The sequence below is a fragment of the Urocampus carinirostris genome, chromosome 10, assembly GCF_059441175.1.
Source record: "Urocampus carinirostris isolate Australia breed hairy pipefish chromosome 10, RoL_Ucar_1.0, whole genome shotgun sequence".
Classification (NCBI taxonomy): domain Eukaryota; kingdom Metazoa; phylum Chordata; class Actinopteri; order Syngnathiformes; family Syngnathidae; genus Urocampus; species Urocampus carinirostris.
The window spans coordinates 40,288,271-40,305,874 of NC_142358.1; the positions used below are offsets into that span (position 1 = coordinate 40,288,271).

A 17,604-nucleotide genomic window follows, 5' to 3' on the forward strand; every position below is an offset into this window, starting at 1 on the left:
ACTGGAGTGTCATGCCCAATTTCGTTGTCACAATATGTTAACCCATTTTGTAACAATGACAATAAAGTTATATTCTATTCTATTCTATTCCAATTTAAAAAAAAGGACCTCATAGTTCAGCCCTGCCTTAAGCCTACCTGATTCCCTGGCGTCATCTCTCACGTGTAACACTTCGGGATCACTGGCAAACACACTTGTGGGATGAATGACGATTCCCTGCTTATTCTTCGTATGGAACACCTGAGTGCACCAGCCAAAACTCAAGGATACGAAAGACCCAAGAAGGAGATAGTGGACTTGCGGCGGTAGGTTCCGACCTGCTCGGTGTCCTTGCGGGTTCCGTTGTGCTCGTCCGGCAGAGCCAGCTGAGGGTAGAGGCCCCGGCAGAGGAGGAGCTTGAGGAGAGCTTGCTGGTGGGACGACAAATCCCGGCTGGCGGAGACGATGTCCTGCAGCTCTGACACGTTGTGGCGAAGTTTGAATTTGACTTCCTGTTGGAGGAACCGCAAAAAAAAAAAAAAACGCGTTGGAGCCGGAATCTTCTTTACGATTTGAAATCATTACAACTGACCACAAAAGTTGAGTATAGAACAGGGGTAGGGAACCTATGGCTCGGGAGCCATATATGGCTCTTTTCATGAGTACATGTGGCTCCAAAATAAAATGTAACTATTGCACATCTCTCTGTGGCGTTCCAAAGTCAAGTGATATCATCCCGATTTTGGTCCATATAAAGCCGAAGCAACTTCATGCAGAAGTTTGATAAGAAACCATTTAAACTGATAAATAAAAACGCTGGCAAACGACTTTGATTGGGTGAGCCGTGCAGGTGGGCGGATCCCTGCACACAGCGCAAGGCACTTCCTTCTCTCTCTCTCTCGCTCGCTCAGGGCAGTCTACACTCAAAGTCAATATGACGATATGCTTATCGTTTGCAGTCATTTGTGACATTTTAACAAAAGAACTTTGCATGCACATTGTTTTGAAACCGTTATTAAGGACAAATTTCATGGAAAAACACTCTTAACTGAAGGTGGAAGACAAATTGTAAATGGCATATTTACATTGATTTGGGACACAGGATTTGGCATTATTATCATTTCATACATTTGATAAAATCATCAAATGACACACAGTGAAATAAAATGTGCTGAAGAATTAGCTTTTGTCTAGAGAGCGTGTTTGGCAGTTTTTTCAATTTTGTCTGAAAATATATGATGTGGCTCTCTCAATTTCTTTTTAAAACATTTTTTGCTTTTATGGCTCTTTGGGTCAAAAAGGTTCCCGACCCCTGGTATAGAATAACCTGATTCAGGTCAAGAGTGGAGCTATCCGCTCAAATCAAATCATTAGATAGATATAGAGAGATAGATATATAGATAGATCGATACATATACACAATAGATAGATAGATATAGACAATAGATAGATGTCTAGATAGATATACACAATAAATAGATAGATGGATAGACATACACAATAGATAGATGGACATACACAATAGATAGATAGACATACATAATAGATAGATAGATAGATAGATAGATAGATAGACATACACAATAGTTAGATAGAGAGATAGACATACACAATAAATACATAGATGGATAGACTTACACAATAGATGGATGGACATACACAATAGATATATAGATACAAATAGATAGATGTCTAGATAGATAGATGTCAAGATAGATAGATGTCTAGATAGATAGATGTCTAGATAGATAGAGAGATAGACATACAGAATAAATAGATAAAGAGATAGATAGATACTTTATTCATCCCTGTAAGGAAATTCACACTTCCAGCAGTATCCTTGTATTGAAAATAAAACAATAAAATAAAAGATATAGAATACAAAAATGCCCAATATAAGGAGTTGATATAGAGTATTTAAATAGCGCTACGGAAAATACACACTGTAATTTGAATAAAAATAGTCTCATATGCAAATGTGGGGGTGGAGTTTAATGTGGGCTTTTACTCCCCCGGGTGGAGTTAAAAAGCCTCATGGCATGAGGAGGATATGAACTCCTCAATCTTATTTGTACTGTATAGCAATTTCAAGACTATTTGCAACTCAAAGTGCTGTACAAAAACAATTAACCTACACCGGGGGTTTCCGAACCTTTTGAGGCCGAGAGCAACTTCGAGGGGCACCTTAATATCGCATGACAAGAATTTGAATGTAATTAATTATTTATTTTTCCATCTTACTGATATTTTACATGACAACTGATTTTTAATGATTAATAATTATTCAGATTGATACAACCAGGTAGGAAACAGATAAGGCAGCCCGGCGGCACAGTGGTTAGAGTGTGTGCGGCACAGTTGTGAGGTCATGAGATCGAACCCCCTGTGTGGAGTTTGCATGTTCTCATGACATTTTGTAAAACAATAGCCCCCCCCAAAATCTTGGAAATTTATTTCAAAACACACTGTATACATAATGATGCTTAAAAGCAAAATACAAATCCCTGAAAGTAGGCTAATTCTTTCATCACACCCAAGATATTGGGTGTTGTTTTTTGAGAAATCCGCAAAAGATTGGGAAATTTTGTACAAAGTTCGATCAAATTAATCCAAGTATTGGGTCATTTTTTTACCAAAATGTTAGGAAGTGAGGAAAATGGCCCATATAAATAAGATGTTGTGCCTTGGCGGAGGTAAGAGTCTTACCTGAATGTCCACATTCGCCGTGTCCTTGTTGTTTTTCCTCTTTCTGTTCCTTCCCCGTCCTCCTTCCTCTGTGTCGGACCCGGAGGAGAACCCCCCGTCCTGTCCCTCTTCCATTTTCAGGACTTTCCGTTTGGTGCCCTCCTGCTGCTCGTGCTCTCTCTTCATTTGGTGAAGCTTCTTCCTCTCCTTCAAATGCTCTCGGCGCTGCTGCCGGTCACCCCGATTGTCATCGTCGGCCTCCGACTCGAGTAGTTCGTGGCTCTTCAGCAGTTCCTGTGGAACAGAAGGAGAAATGACTTTTGGCATTTTGCAAAATTGCATATATATATATATATATATATAACATTTGATGCTCAGGAAATTAAGTCAATTTTAAAACTTAAGGAAATATCAAGAAGCCTCAAATTCCTATCCTAACCCATAAAAGGTTTTCCAGAACATTACAAAAAACAGCAAAATTTTAGGGACTTGTTACGGACTTGGATATGAATTTATTTAAAAAATAATACTGGTAATAATTTTGCTAATTTTAGTGGACCTTAGTGCTGCCTTTGACACTGTAGACCATAATATCTTACTCGATTGGTTGGAAAAATGGATTGGTCTCTCAGGAACCGTCCTCTTATGGTTCAGATCCTACCTCTCAGATATGACTCACTGTGTTAAATATGGTGAAATGACATCTGAGCCCTTTAGTCTTACCTGTGGTTTTCCACATGGTTCAGTACTTGCCCCCCTTCTTTTCAGCATTTACATACTTCCATTAGGTGATATTATTCGCAAGTATAATATCAGTTTCCATTGCTACGCAGATGACACTCAACTATATCTTCCGATGGAGGAATCTGCCGCACTAAACTGGAAATTTGGAAGCCTGCCTCAAAGAGATAAAAGAATGGATGTCACTCAACTTGTTGCGCCTTAGCTCTGAAAAGACCGTGACTTGTTCTCAAAAACAGCTCTGAACATTGAGAAATGTAATATCAGCCAGAATGACTCAAACAAAAATTTAGGTCTCATATTTGACCCTGATCTGTCCTTTCAAACACACGTGAAGAATATTACTAGAACAGCTTTCTTCCACCTTCGCAACATTGCTAAAATTCGCCCTATGCTGTCTCAGTCGAATGCGAAGATTATAATTCCCGCGTTTGTTACCTCCCATCTCGATGCCTGTAATGCCCTACTCTCCGGTCTCCCGGAGTCCAAAATCAAGAGCCTTCAGCTGGTACAAAATGCTGCAGCGAAGCTTTTAACTAAAACAAGAAAGTTTGATCACATGACCCCGATTTTAGCTAACCTGCATTGGCTCCCTGTTAGCTTAAGATGCGATTTTAAGGTTATGTTGGTAGTATACAAAATCATGCATGTCAATTTTAAAACTTAAGGAAATAACAAGAAGGCTCAAATTCCTCCCCTAACTCATAAAAAGATTTTCCAGAACATTACAAAAAACATCAAAATGTTAAGGACTTTATATAAAAAAATAATACTGGTAATAAATTTGCTAATTTTAGTGTTTTTTCAAGATGATGTAAGATCTTAAAAATATTTCTTGAAGTTTGAGGTGTCCCTAAAATGTTTAAAATTAAATATTTTCTCTATTAAGTATGTGGTAACAATGCCCGACTGAGTTCAAAGAGCCTTTATGCCTTTTTTTCACTGCGCCTATCCGCTAAGGTGGTCCTTAGAGCTCATAACTCTATCAGGATGGCAAATAGTCAAAAGCTCAGATAAATAAGAAGGAGCCAAACCTATACGTGCTTTTAAAAAAAAGGCAAGTCAAAACAAAAGTCCATCCATCCATTATCTGCACCGCTTATCCTCAGTAGGGTCGCGGGGGTGCTGGAGCCCATCCCAGTTATCTTTGGGCAGTGGGCAGGGGACACAGAGACAGACAACCACTCGCTCATTCACACCCAGGGACAATTTGGACCGGCCAATCAACCTGATATGCATGTTTTTGGTAATGTGGGAGGAAACCCACCAAAGCACGGGGAGAACATGCAAACTCCACACAGGAAGGTTCGATCTCATGACCTCAGAACTGTGCCGCACAGGCGCTAACTACTGCACCGCCGTGCTGCCTCAAAACAAAAGTCAAATAAGAAAAATAATTCTTAAAAAGAAAGAAATCATCTGGCAAGTTCTATTCTTAGTTCGACTGGATAGTGGAACAAGATTGATGTTTTTTCATTTCTTTTTCTAAATGGCCTTTTTATTTCGATCGTTTCGGGGCCCACCTTGAATTGCCGACGCAGATTGACCATCTCGTAAAGACGCTGCTCTTCCAGACCCCGTCGCCGGCACCACTTCCTGGAAGCGCCCCCTCGCTCACCCTTCACCTTTTGTCAGAAAAAACAAACAAAGTCCTTTTTTAATCAAATGATTCAAAAAACTTGCAGCCTTTCGCTTGTGTCAGGAGTCTCCAACATGGCGCCCCCTCAGCACAGTGAAGGGGCCCGCGGACCTGTTCTAAAAACTGCACACCAGTACGGCGTCATTGCGATTTTCTAGTCAATTTTTTTTTAATTGGGTTAACTGAGTGTATTTAACTAATAACATTGTAATAACCTGATAAAGTGTGATTTTAGAAATTCAAATCAAGAAATTCCAGTTCATCAAGAATTATTTTAAAGTAATTAAGAGAATAGAATGAGAGTCTATTCACTACAAAGAGTTCAGCTAAGTCAAATGATTCAGCAAAACTGAAATTTGGTCTGTTAAATATTAGATCGCTTGCTCCAAAAGCTTTACTTGTTGATAACATTATTCGTGATTATAAACTTAACTGTATGGGTCTTTGTGAAACGTGGTTACGCCCGGATGAGCACTTAGCGCTAAATTATGCCTCTCCCCCAGACTACGAGAGTAGTCATATAGCACGCACGCTGAAAAGAGGTGGTGGTGTTGCGCTAATCTCTGAAAAATCGCTCAAATTTAATACACGTACCTCTAATAATTACAAAACGTTTGAGGCTCTTGTGATGCGGTCCCCTCAATTGTCAATTGATGTAATAACTATCTATCGTGCACCTGGGCCATACACAACTTTCTTAGACGAATTTGCTGAACTTTTGTCTGAACTAGTAACCTATGCAGACAAAATTATAATTATGGGAGACTTTAACATTCATATGAACTCCCCACACAGTTCACTTACTATTGCGTTTAGTTCTCTAATTGATGCATTTGGTTTTACTCAACTGGTTGACTTGCCAACCCATAAAAATGGGAACACGCTAGACTTGATTCTGACTCGAGGAGTTTTAACCTCAAACATTATGGTGCCACCGTGTACTACTGTTATCTCTGATCATTATTTAGTGACATTTGAGGTGCTAACTAAATGTAGAGTTAATAAAGATGAGGGATTTAGCGGACGCAATATAAGCACTGGCACAGTTTCTGAGCTCTTTGAACTCCTTCCTGGAGCAGTTGCGTCCTTTCCTAAATACAATGGCTCGATTGACTCACTCATGAATGAGTTCAATACCACCCTGACTAGTGTGCTGGATTCAATAGCGCCCATAAAACTAAAATCACGTCCTAAAAGACGCACACCTTGGTTTACTGATGAAACTAGAACCCTTAAAAAAGAATGCAGGAAATGGGAGAGAAAATGGCGCGCTACCAAGCTTGAGGTTTTCCATCAAACCTGGTGTGACAGCTTGTTAAAGTATAAAGCGGCCCTTGCCTCTGCAAAATCGGCCTACCTTTCGAAGGTGATTGCGTCTCAAAAGAACAACCCCAAAGCCCTTTTTGACACTGTAGCATCGCTTACAAGGCAACAGCCTATCGCAGACAGTTCGACACACTCTGCTCAGGAGTTAATGGTCTTCTTCACTAAGAAGATTCAATGCATACAGGAAGAAATTGCAAAAGATATTGTTAGTACCACACGTATTAAAGGACTGAAATTTACAGATGCACGACAGGGTGGCTGCCCTGGGAAAATGGCCGGTTTTAGTGAACTGTCACTTGATGATCTCAAACAAGTGGTGAATGCGGCCAAACCGACAACTTGCCAGTTCGACCCGCTCCCAGGTTCACTTATTAAAAGTCTTTTTAGCGTCCTTGGGCCTTCAGTTCTAAATATTATAAATACATCACTCTCCTCAGGTGTAGTTCCAGCAGCTTTTAAGTCCGCCGTTATTAAACCCACACTGAAACGACCCAACCTTGATCCAGAAATATTAAGTAATTACAGACCTGTGTCAAACCTACCTTTCCTCTCTAAAGTACTCGAAAGAGTAGTGGCACAGCAGCTGAATGCTTTCATATCCGAGAATAACCTTTTTGAATCCATGCAATCAGGATTCAGGGCTAACCACTCTACTGAGACAGCTCTGATCAAGGTAACAAATGATCTCCTAATGTCAATGGATTCTGGCGCTTCATCACTTTTGCTGCTGCTGGATCTTAGTGCTGCTTTTGACACAGTGCGCCACAATATCCTACTAGAACGGTTGGAAAAATGGATTGGTCTCTCAGGAGCTGTCCTCTCGTGGTTCAAATCCTACCTCTCAGATAGGACGCACTGTGTTAAATATGGTGAAACGACATCTGAGCCCTTTAATGTTACCTGCGGTGTTCCGCAGGGTTCAGTGCTCGGCCCCCTACTTTTCAACATTTACATGCTTCCATTAGGTGATATTATTCGCAAGTACAATATCAGCTTCCATTGCTATGCAGACGACACTCAACTATATCTTCCGTTGGAGGAATCTTCCACACTAAACTGTGGAAATTTGGAGGCCTGTCTCACTGAGATAAAAGAGTGGATGTCACTCAATTTCTTGCGTCTTAACTCTGAAAAGACTGAAATGTTAGTCATTGGTCCTTCTAAATGCCGGGACTTATTCTCAAAAACTGCTGTGAACATTGACAAATGTCACATCACACAGAGTGACTCAGTTAAAAATTTAGGTGTCATATTTGACCCTGATCTATCCTTTGAGATGCATGTAAAGCAAATTACTAGAACTGCCTTCTTCCATCTTCGCAACATTGCTAAAATCCGTTCAATACTGTCTCAGTCTGATGCGGAAACAATAATTCATGCATTTGTTACCTCCCGTCTCGATTACTGCAATGCACTACTCTCCGGTCTCCCGAAGTCCAGAATCAAGTCTCTTCAGCTAGTACAAAATGCCGCAGCGAGGCTCTTAACCAGGACAAAAAAGTACGATCACATAACACCGATTTTGGCTAACCTGCATTGGCTCCCAGTTAGCCAAAGATGTGACTTCAAAGTTCTCTTAGTATTGTACAAAATCATACATGGACTTGCTCCCTCTTATCTTTCAGATCTGATCTGCCACTATGTCCCGGTCCGAAGCCTACGATCTGAGAGTGCTGGTCTTCTGATGATCCCGAGAGCAAAAAAGTCTTCTGCTGGTTCGAGAGCGTTCTCCATCCGGGCACCGGTGCTGTGGAATGCTCTTCCCCCTGAGATTCGATCTGCAACCTCAGTGGAAATGTTTAAATCTAAACTTAAAACTCACTTCTACTCCATTGCATATGAATAACCTACTCCTCTTGTCGGTTGAAAATAGTTTGTGTAATATAGTGTAACAATCTGTGAAGCCCTTTGAGACTCTTCGTGATTTAGGGCTATACAAATAAAAATGACTTGACTTGACTTGACTTATTAAGCAAATGTATTTATTCTTTTCTTCTTGTAAATCTATTGAAGTTGTATACTATTTTATACACTGTTTTATCTAACGTAAAGTCAAACATACTTGTTCTAAAATCTGACTTCGGTGTTTGAGCGCAAACTCTGAGAGAAGGGTGTCTTAACCACCTTTGCTTTGGACTTTGTCTTTGGCTTTCTTGCTCTGAAAGGAGAAGCCCTCTAATTTCTTTGAACTTTTGTGTAATGACAATAACGACTATTTACTATTCGACTGAAATTCTGTATTTCGTTTTTATTTGCAGATCTATAGTTGTTATTTTGATAGTCATATACTCTCAGTCAGTTTGCCCCTTGGGGTCTTTTATAGCGGATTTTTACTTTTGGCGGGTGGTCCCGGTCCCCATTAACCGCGATAACCGCGGGATCTCTGAATTTACAATCTTGACACGCTGACCTCCACCCAGGCGTTGAAGGTGTTGAGCAGCGTGAAGGGGTCGCCCTGGTTGCAGTGCAGCGGTTGGCGGGCGGTGGCGCAATCGGGGTTGTGTTGTGAGCTGCGCAGGAACGGTGACTGCACGCTAAGTGCGGCGGCCACAGTCAGCACAGGCTCCACCAGATTGAACAAGGAGCCCAACACTAGCATTTTGCCTGAAGGAAGAAGTGCATCAAGATTATTTGATTGCAGTTTCACCTAAGGGTGATTCCCGCCCTTTAAAAGCGATGAGCAAATCACAGTGCGCATAGCCAACTCAATACACTCAATCTCTGCTGGCATGTCCATTCAATTTTATTGCAGTTCGTCAGTTTTCGTTCGTTTTTTTGTGTGTGTTTTTCTCATATTTTAAACTTTAAAAGGGTCAAATGGTGTGCATGGGTTAAATGCAAATCTGATACGATGTATCCTAATAGGCTGGGTGTTGGGGGTATTTTTTTAACCATTCTGTAAAGTAGGCTTTAACGTATTTGCTCAAGGTGAGTATTTCTAATCAGTTTAATGTCGTCTCTGAGTCTTCCGGTCTTTGTTTAAAGGTGTTGGTACTTTTCCAGGGGGGTGGTCTTTGGTCTCAACATACCAGTACTTTTCCATGTCTTGTGATCTCAATAAAACACAGATGCAGTCGGGGATGATTGAGATTGAGATCAAGATTGAGTAAGAGAGTATGGAAAGACCTCATCTCCCTGGTTGCAACTGGCTAAAAAACGTCTTTGCCTGGTGCATTTTCTATCATTAGCCAATGTTTCTAGCTCTCCCACACGTCAATGGTCTCTTTTAGAACCCATACCTTCCCAAGCCACATTTAAATCAACTCGACCACAGCACCAACTCAACGTGGATAACGTTAATAAGGATGTCTTGATCAGTTCTAAGATAAGTCAGCATACAGGGCCAGAGTCGGCCCCTTTTAGAGCCTGAGAAATTTCTCCAAAAAGCTGGCCCACTTAGCTTTAGAGGAGGAATTTGAATGAATGGAACAGCAGCGAGCTCTTATGATTCATTTTTATAGGGAAGAAATTTAGGTGTAAGTTGATAAAGTAACAGAAAAAACCTTACCATTTTAATTTAAAGGAAAACTATATAAAGATTCGGATATAGATGAAAACCTATTTATAAATTATTATTTATAAAGGGAAGGAAAACGTTACTTTTCCTGGTACCTAATTACTTTTACTATAGAGTTTCAGTCCCTAACTCAGTTACATTTCGGAAGAAATAATGAGTCACTAATAACGAATTACTTTTTTTAAAGCAAAGTATCCAAAACTGTTCATGACTCTGTAAACACAGAAAGAGAAGTCTCTACCGATGACGACGTCAACAGGAAGCTGGGCCAGCACACTGCCAATAGTGGTCAGCTCGCACCGGTGGTCCAGCGCCCCCTGCTCCTTCAGGTATGTAATAGCAGTCTGGATGCTGGCAGCTGGCGGAGGATCGATGAAGACGAATGAAAGCGGATCTCCGAGTCCCATGCTCTTCATCTGCAGAGGAATCAAATGCAATCAGCCAGACTTGAAAAAAATGGAAGGTAAGGCAGAGTGAGTGCCCTCTTATTTGCAAGTATGGCGTAATGGATGCCCAAACCATTAATTGATTAAAACAGGGGTAGGTAAAATTTTGGAGCTGCGGTAGCATTGGGTTGAAAGAATTGCATAAGGGCCGGCCAGTCCAGAGAAAACATAATGGCTGATTGGCGTATTTGGTTTTTTTGTATATGGAATGGTAATAAACTAAGTCATGTTTATTTGTATAGCCCTTAATCACAAGAAATCTCAAAGGGCTGCACAGATTACAGACTAATATTACACAATCCCCTGATCTAAAACCTACATGAAGGCAAGGAAAAACTCAAATACCTCAACATGAGGAAAATGAAGAAATCTTGAGAAGGGACAGGCTCAAAGGGCTCCACAGACCACAGATTATTGCAAACTACAGACTATTATGACACCATCCCCTGATCTAAAACCTATATGAGGGCAAGGAAAAACTCAAAAACCTCAACATGAGGAAAATGAAGAAACCTTGACCAGTTACAGTCTCAAAGGGCTTAACAGACCACAGAGTATTGCAAACTACAGACTAATGTTACACCATCCCCTGATCTAAAACCTACATGAAGGCAAGGAAAAACTCAAAGACCTCAACATGAGGAAAATGAAGAAATCTTGAGAAGGGTCCCCATTGTCACTCTGTGTGTCTACTCAAAAATACTTCTACGGAAAAACAACAAAAATACTTCGCAATAGCTACAAAACTAAACATCAAACATAGTGCTTAAAATACAAAAATACTACAAAAAGACAATTACAAAAATACTAAAGAAATGCTACAAACATACTGCTTTAGAAATACATCCATTATACTTCTACTGAAATACTAAAAAATACCAATTCATAGTACTATAATATATAAAACTACTTGAGAAATATTACTACAAAAATACTACAAGAGGTACAACAGAAATACTGCAAATTACACCTATAACCATACTACAAAAATTCTTCTATGGAAATATCACAAAAATACTACAAAAATAAAACTACAGTAACATTGTACAGAAAATACTAAAGATATGCAACAGACATTATTATTTGGTAATAATACAAAATACAACAGAGATAGTACAAAAATATGAAACATAATAATACTACAGTTATACGACAAAAATATTATAATCATAAGTAATACAGAATCTGATACTTTGACAATACAGTCCGTAAAAAAGGAAGATGACATAAGACAGTCCATTATTTTTCCTTTGAATTTACCTGCACACGATACGTTTCATTGTCTATTTGTTGACTATCTCATCCAACTGGTTTTGAAACACTATTTAAGTAAAAATATTTACCTACGAATAATAACTCTCATTAAAAGTAACGGCAAGGTAAAATCTCCCTTTTAAAGCATTCAATTTGATCCTTTGCATTGAAAAACCTAATACAATAGGGCTTCTTGTCAAGTGTTTTACATGAAATTCAATATATTGATATTACCGTATTTTCCGCACTATAGGGCGCACCGGGTTATAGGGCGCACCCCCAAAAAATAGTTTTTGGTCCTATATCTTCCATACATAAGGCGCACCGGATTATAAGGCGCTACAATAGGAACGTCGACAAAACAGTCAGATAGTACAGTCCAACTTATTACCCCCTTAACATACCCAAAGCTTGCAAAGAAGCAAATACGTGTCGTAGACACGTGTGGATGCGGTGTCTATGCGATGTCACTCAAATCCATCGTTCCAAATATCATTCGGAGGGTTAAAGTCTTGGGATTCAAGAAATGCCAACCATTCCTTAGTTTCTATTTTCTTTTTCGCTCGCAACTTTACTGTGCATATGAAAATAAACACTTGGAATTGAGTTTAATTTAAAAAAAGACCCATCACAAAAAACATCGATATCACTCTGAAACAAGATACTGGGAAAATATATAGGCGGAGTAGCTCACCGAAGTCGTTGAAAGTAATCCAGTTAAAGTAACCCTACCCAACCCTGCTAAAGAGATAACAGATTGTTCCTACGAGCAATGCATTGTCCGTTCGATGTGTTGCACACCTGCAGAACCAGCGAATCCAGCGCCACCCGGTGGATTTCAGGCACAGGGTAAGAAGCGAAGGCGTCGTAGTCTGACTCAGCGTAAAGGCGGTAGCACACACCCGGACCTGTGCGACCGGCACGTCCCTTCCTCTGTTCTGAGCTGGCTCGACTGATCCAGAACTCTTGGAGACGCTGCATTTTGGCCTTGGGGTCGAAACTCATTTCCTTGACCTTGCCTGCGCAAAGCAAGGACAAAATGATTTCACAATACTGTCATTATTTGAATTAGGGTTAGATGTAGTCAGTAATTATTTTTGTGATTAACAGTGTTCTGGTTTGCCCGCGTCCCTGCGTCCTAGACGCATCATTTTTGCTGGGGACGCATAGTCTCAAATCAATGTGCGTCCCCGGGACGCAACTTTTTTCACACAAAATTGTCATTATTACCCGATTACATTTTTTTTAAACAAAGATTTAGCGCACTCCAAACTTTTCGTCAGGCAGATCCGGCAGATGTTGTTTTGGTCTCGCGGTTCGATTTTTCGTCTGCACGCCGATCTCGAGTTGTGTGGTGAAAAGTCCGTCTCTTTTTAGAGAACCGGCTTTTTCAGCTCAACTCATTCAAGAGAGCCGTCTCTCAAACGGCTCACTTGCTTTGATGCATTATATTACGAATGATGATGTTGTATAAGGAAGTTAAGAAAAAAAGGAAGTATAAAAGGAAAAAATGAAAAAGACAGGTTTGTGGTTATCCCTTTAATCGGTATATTACCAACAATAATTTGATGCAGAAAATGAATTAATAATTTGATGATTTAAACTGAATGAATATATCGATTTGTATTATACATTTGTCACCGATTTACAATTTCAACCTGGATAACACTAAATTTTGGGGAGCCATAGATCTCTGTTGGGACCCATAGATTTTTGAGCATGCGAGTCCCCGGGACCCATCACTTTTCACAGCTCAAATGAACACTGATGTACTGTATTAATCAGCAAGCAATATGGAAAATTGTAAACAATCAGACCTGAGTCGACCACAAAACGCACGCCGTCAATAGTGACAGAGGTCTCTGCGATATTAGTGGAGATGATGCACTTCCTCACACCAGGGGGCGCTATGTCAAACACCTAAAAAACAAAATAATGGAAAAATATTGGAAAAAACACTCTGAAGTCTCAAACTGAAGAAGAAATAGAAACCATAACATAGCTAGAAACATCCATCCATCTATTATCTGCACTGCTTATCCTCAGTAGGGTCGCGGGGGTGCTGGAGCCCATCCCATCGGGGAGTGCGCAGGGGACACCCTCAACTGGTTGCCAGCCAGTTGCAGGGCACACAGAGACAACTCACTCATTCACACCTAGGGACAATTTGGACCTGCCAATTAACCTAACATGCATGTTTTTGGAATGTGGGAGGAAACCAGAGTGCCCAGAGGAAACCCACGCAAGCACGGGGAGAACATGCAAACTCCACACAGGAGGTTCAATCTCATGACCTCGGAACTGTGCCGCACATGCGCTAACCACTGCGCCGCCGTGCTGTCCTAGCTAGAAACAATTATGTATTATTTAAATAAAAGACCTTTGTCAGTTCCTCTAGGCGAGTCTGACATCACCAGGAGACAATGTAATTAATCATACATATACAAAGAAGTAAATGTTTGAAGTCGTAAATATATTTAAACTCTTTTCACACTTATCAACTTATATGTTTTCCCCATATAGTATATGTTTTTGGATTATTTCAAATTTGGGGAAATAATTGAGAAAGATGCTGAAATAATTGTGTTGTTTAATTGGTAAAGAAAATAAACTTGTTTATACATATTATCTTTGTTTCTGTTCTTCAACGTCTGTCTGGCTGTGGAACTGCAAACATTATTAAAAGGAGCAATTGAATTTGACAGGTATGCCTTTTTCAAACCCCAAAAAGTAGAGCGCTCGTCTTGGGATCAAAAAGTCGCAAGTTTGATTCCCGGCTCCTCCGTGTTATATGTCAAAGTGTCCCTGGGCAAGACACTGAATCCCTAATGCACCCAATAAGCAGGTAGGCGCCCTAAATGGCTGACTCCCTATTGTTGTGTGAGTGTGTGTGTGTGAATGGGTAAGTGTGAAGCACAGTGTAAAGCGCTTTGGAAGGTCTTCATTGACTCGAAAAGCGCTACATAAATGCAGACCATTCAAGATAAAATAAAATACAATTAAAAATAGGTTTTTGTCTGAAGTCCATACAGCAAATATATAAAAACAGGGTGTTTCGAGTTAACCTCCACCTTATTTTACTAAGCTATTGCCTGCCTTTGAGAATGTTTTTTTTTATAATTAATAAAAGTACACATTAACACATTACAAGACAAAGAAAGACGTGCAAAAGTTTAAAAGATGGATGAAAAAAAATGCAATATTTTGTAAGGTGATATTAAATCAAAAGTACCGTAAAACATTTAAATGTCCGCCTGTAAATCCCTGAGGGCTATTTCGCCGAATATAGAGTCTGAATATTGTGATCTGTTGCGTTTACCTTGTCCTGCTGGGCCAGCGAGAGTGTGCTGTGCAGTGGCAAGATGATCCAACGCCGCGTGTGCGTGGCGTACACCTGACAGGCCTCCTGGATGGCGCCGATTTCGGCCACGCCGCTCAGAAAGATCAGCAGGTCGCCTCGCTCCTCCGGTGGGTAGCGCTGGTCTATGCTCTGCAGGATGCGCAGGTACGGCCGCGGCTCCAGCTTCTCCGTGCGGGACGACGCCTGCTCTTCTGCGGGGATTGGCTGGTAGATCACCTAAATCCGGGGTGTGGAACTCAAATTAGCTTGGGGGCCACATTCTGGAAAGTCTAATTCTCAAAACACATGACCCCGATTTTAGCTAACCTGCATTGGCTTCCTGTTAGCGTAAGATGTGATTTTAAGGTTCTGTTGGTAGTAAACAAAATCATGCATGCACTTGCTCCCTTATATCTTTCAGATTTCATTTTCCCCTATGTTCTGGTCCGGAGCCTTCAGTCTGAAAACGCCGATCTACTAGTGATCCCAAGAGCCAAGAAGAAATCCGAAAGTTTGAGAGCATTCTCCATTCGGGCCCCAGTGCCGTGGAATGCTCTTCCCCCTGAGATTCGATCTGCAACATCAGTGGAAATATTTAAATCTAGGCTTAAACCACACTTCTATTCTATAGCATATGAATAAACTATATTTTATGTTGACAATATCTGTTTATTATTTGCCCTCATGTCGGTTTTAGATCAGGGGATGGTGTCATAATAGTCTGTAGTTTGCAATAATCTGTGGTCTGTGCAGCCCTTTGAGACTCTTTGTGATTAAGGGCGTCACAAATAAACATGACTTGAAAAGAGCCAGGCTAGAAGGTTGATGGCATAAAGAGTGAGCTTCAGATGGAGGGCTGAAGGTCTTCTCTGAGGCTCACAATGAAATTATGATTCAGGGATGTAAAATTTGACTACAAAACGATTATTGTGGTGTTTATTAACTGTGCATTTGTAAAAACAACAATTGAATTAATTTCCACTCCAGTTTATTTCACTCATACAAAATTTGTGCAGACTGTAAAGTGACAAAAATATCACACACACACTAAGTTAAGCGATTGATATAATGAATTAAAAGTCTTGCTGCTTTCTAGTATTTAATGAAAACATTCACCTGAACATGGGAACTTCACACTTAAGATATCATATCTACAAAAGACAGGAACTCAAGTTTCTTTTAACTTCAGAAAAGATACCCAGGTGCTATTTTTTATGTCTCTCATAAACAGCCACCTTATTTTAAGTAAATTAGACAGGAATTGGTTTCTTCAATGTTCTCTAGGTGATCAATCGTATAGGGCAAATACAGCTACAGTGGGTGCTATGGGAGAAATTCTAGCTTTGGCGACATCCAGTGGACATATTCAAAACTGCAACACACTGACGCAAAATAGCAAAAATATTTCTCATGTGCTTCTCAGCATTGTCTCGTGGGCCACATCAAATAACTTGGTGGACCACATTTGACCTGCAGGCCTTGAGTTTGAAACAGGTGACCTAAATGAAGATAACAAAGTGTGTCAGACTTACCTGTATGGGGAAGAGCCTGCCGGGCACCTGCAATACAGGAGCTCCACCAAAGTAGTCGGAGAATAACTTGATGTTAATGGTGGCTGACATAAGGATGAGACGCAGGTCGGAAGGACGATCTCCCAGGAGCGAACGCAGCACGCCCAGCAAGAAGTCGCCGTGCAGGTGGCGTTCGTGCACCTCGTCCACGATCAGCACCTGGTACTGTTCCAGCAACTTGTCCTGCTGGATCTGCCTCAGCAGGAGACCCTCGGTCAGAAAGATGAGCTTGGTGGCTGTGGTGCGCGTGGTCTCGAAACGGATCTGGTATCCCACCTGCGGAAGGACGAAGATGTGTTTAGTAGGGGTTATTGATACTGAGAAAGTACTTGGATCAGATTGACACTATTGTCCTGGGATCAATACTTTAACTCCTCCATCACTTTCCTCAAAGCAAAACTTCCTGATGTGGACAGCCTAGCCCTTCTCTCCCTGACCAAGCACCCTCAGCCCCTCTCTCAGTTTATGGCTGAGTGTGTGACTGACAGGAACACCTTTAGCACCTTCCCCTAACTGGCCTGCTGTTGCATACTGCCGGGGCATAAGAGTGGATCAAAAGGGGCGGAGCGACTGTTTAGCCAATCTGAATGCTGAACAAAATTCATGATAAATAATCAACAAAGTAGCGAAAGAACGATGAGTAAACAGCGGGTATCACTGTTTGGAAGGTATCATTTGTGTTACCTTTGTTTGTCCCTTTAATGTTACCTGTGGTGTTCCGCAGGGTTCAGTACTTGCCCCCCCCTTTTTTTTAGCATTTACTTGCTTCCATTAGGTGATATTATTCGCAATTATATCAGTTTTCTTTGCTGCGCAGATGACACTCAACTATATCTTCCGATGGAGGAATCTGCCACATTAAAAGTCCAAAATCAAGAGCCTTCAGCTGGTACAAAATGCTGCAGCGAGGCTTTTAACTAAGACAAGAAAGTTTGATCACATTACCCCGATTTAAGCTAACCTGCATTGGCTCCCTGTTAGCTTAAGATTTGATTTTAAGGTTCTGTTGGTAGTATACAAAAACATGCATAGACTTGCTCCCTCATATCTTTCAGATTAAATTTCTCCCTATGTTCCGGTCCGGAGCCTTCGCTCTGAAAATGCTG

The 17,604-nt window shown here is 40.8% G+C and overlaps 1 protein-coding gene across 1 annotated transcript in view; it reads right to left on the bottom strand.

Moving 5' to 3' along the window:
* The window catches only part of dhx34 (DEAH (Asp-Glu-Ala-His) box polypeptide 34), a 34,362-nt gene that overhangs the window by 15,268 nt on the left and 1,490 nt on the right, over positions 1-17,604 (bottom strand). The window contains exons 2-11 of the mRNA XM_088345722.1: positions 16,460-16,774; positions 14,907-15,164; positions 13,405-13,507; positions 12,389-12,606; positions 10,129-10,303; positions 8,781-8,974; positions 4,929-5,030; positions 2,686-2,958; positions 318-491; positions 138-240 (exon numbers count right to left, since the gene is read on the bottom strand). Coding sequence (XP_088201848.1) covers positions 138-240; positions 318-491; positions 2,686-2,958; positions 4,929-5,030; positions 8,781-8,974; positions 10,129-10,303; positions 12,389-12,606; positions 13,405-13,507; positions 14,907-15,164; positions 16,460-16,774 — 1,915 coding nt within the window. The remainder of the gene's footprint in view (positions 1-137; positions 241-317; positions 492-2,685; positions 2,959-4,928; positions 5,031-8,780; positions 8,975-10,128; positions 10,304-12,388; positions 12,607-13,404; positions 13,508-14,906; positions 15,165-16,459; positions 16,775-17,604) is intronic.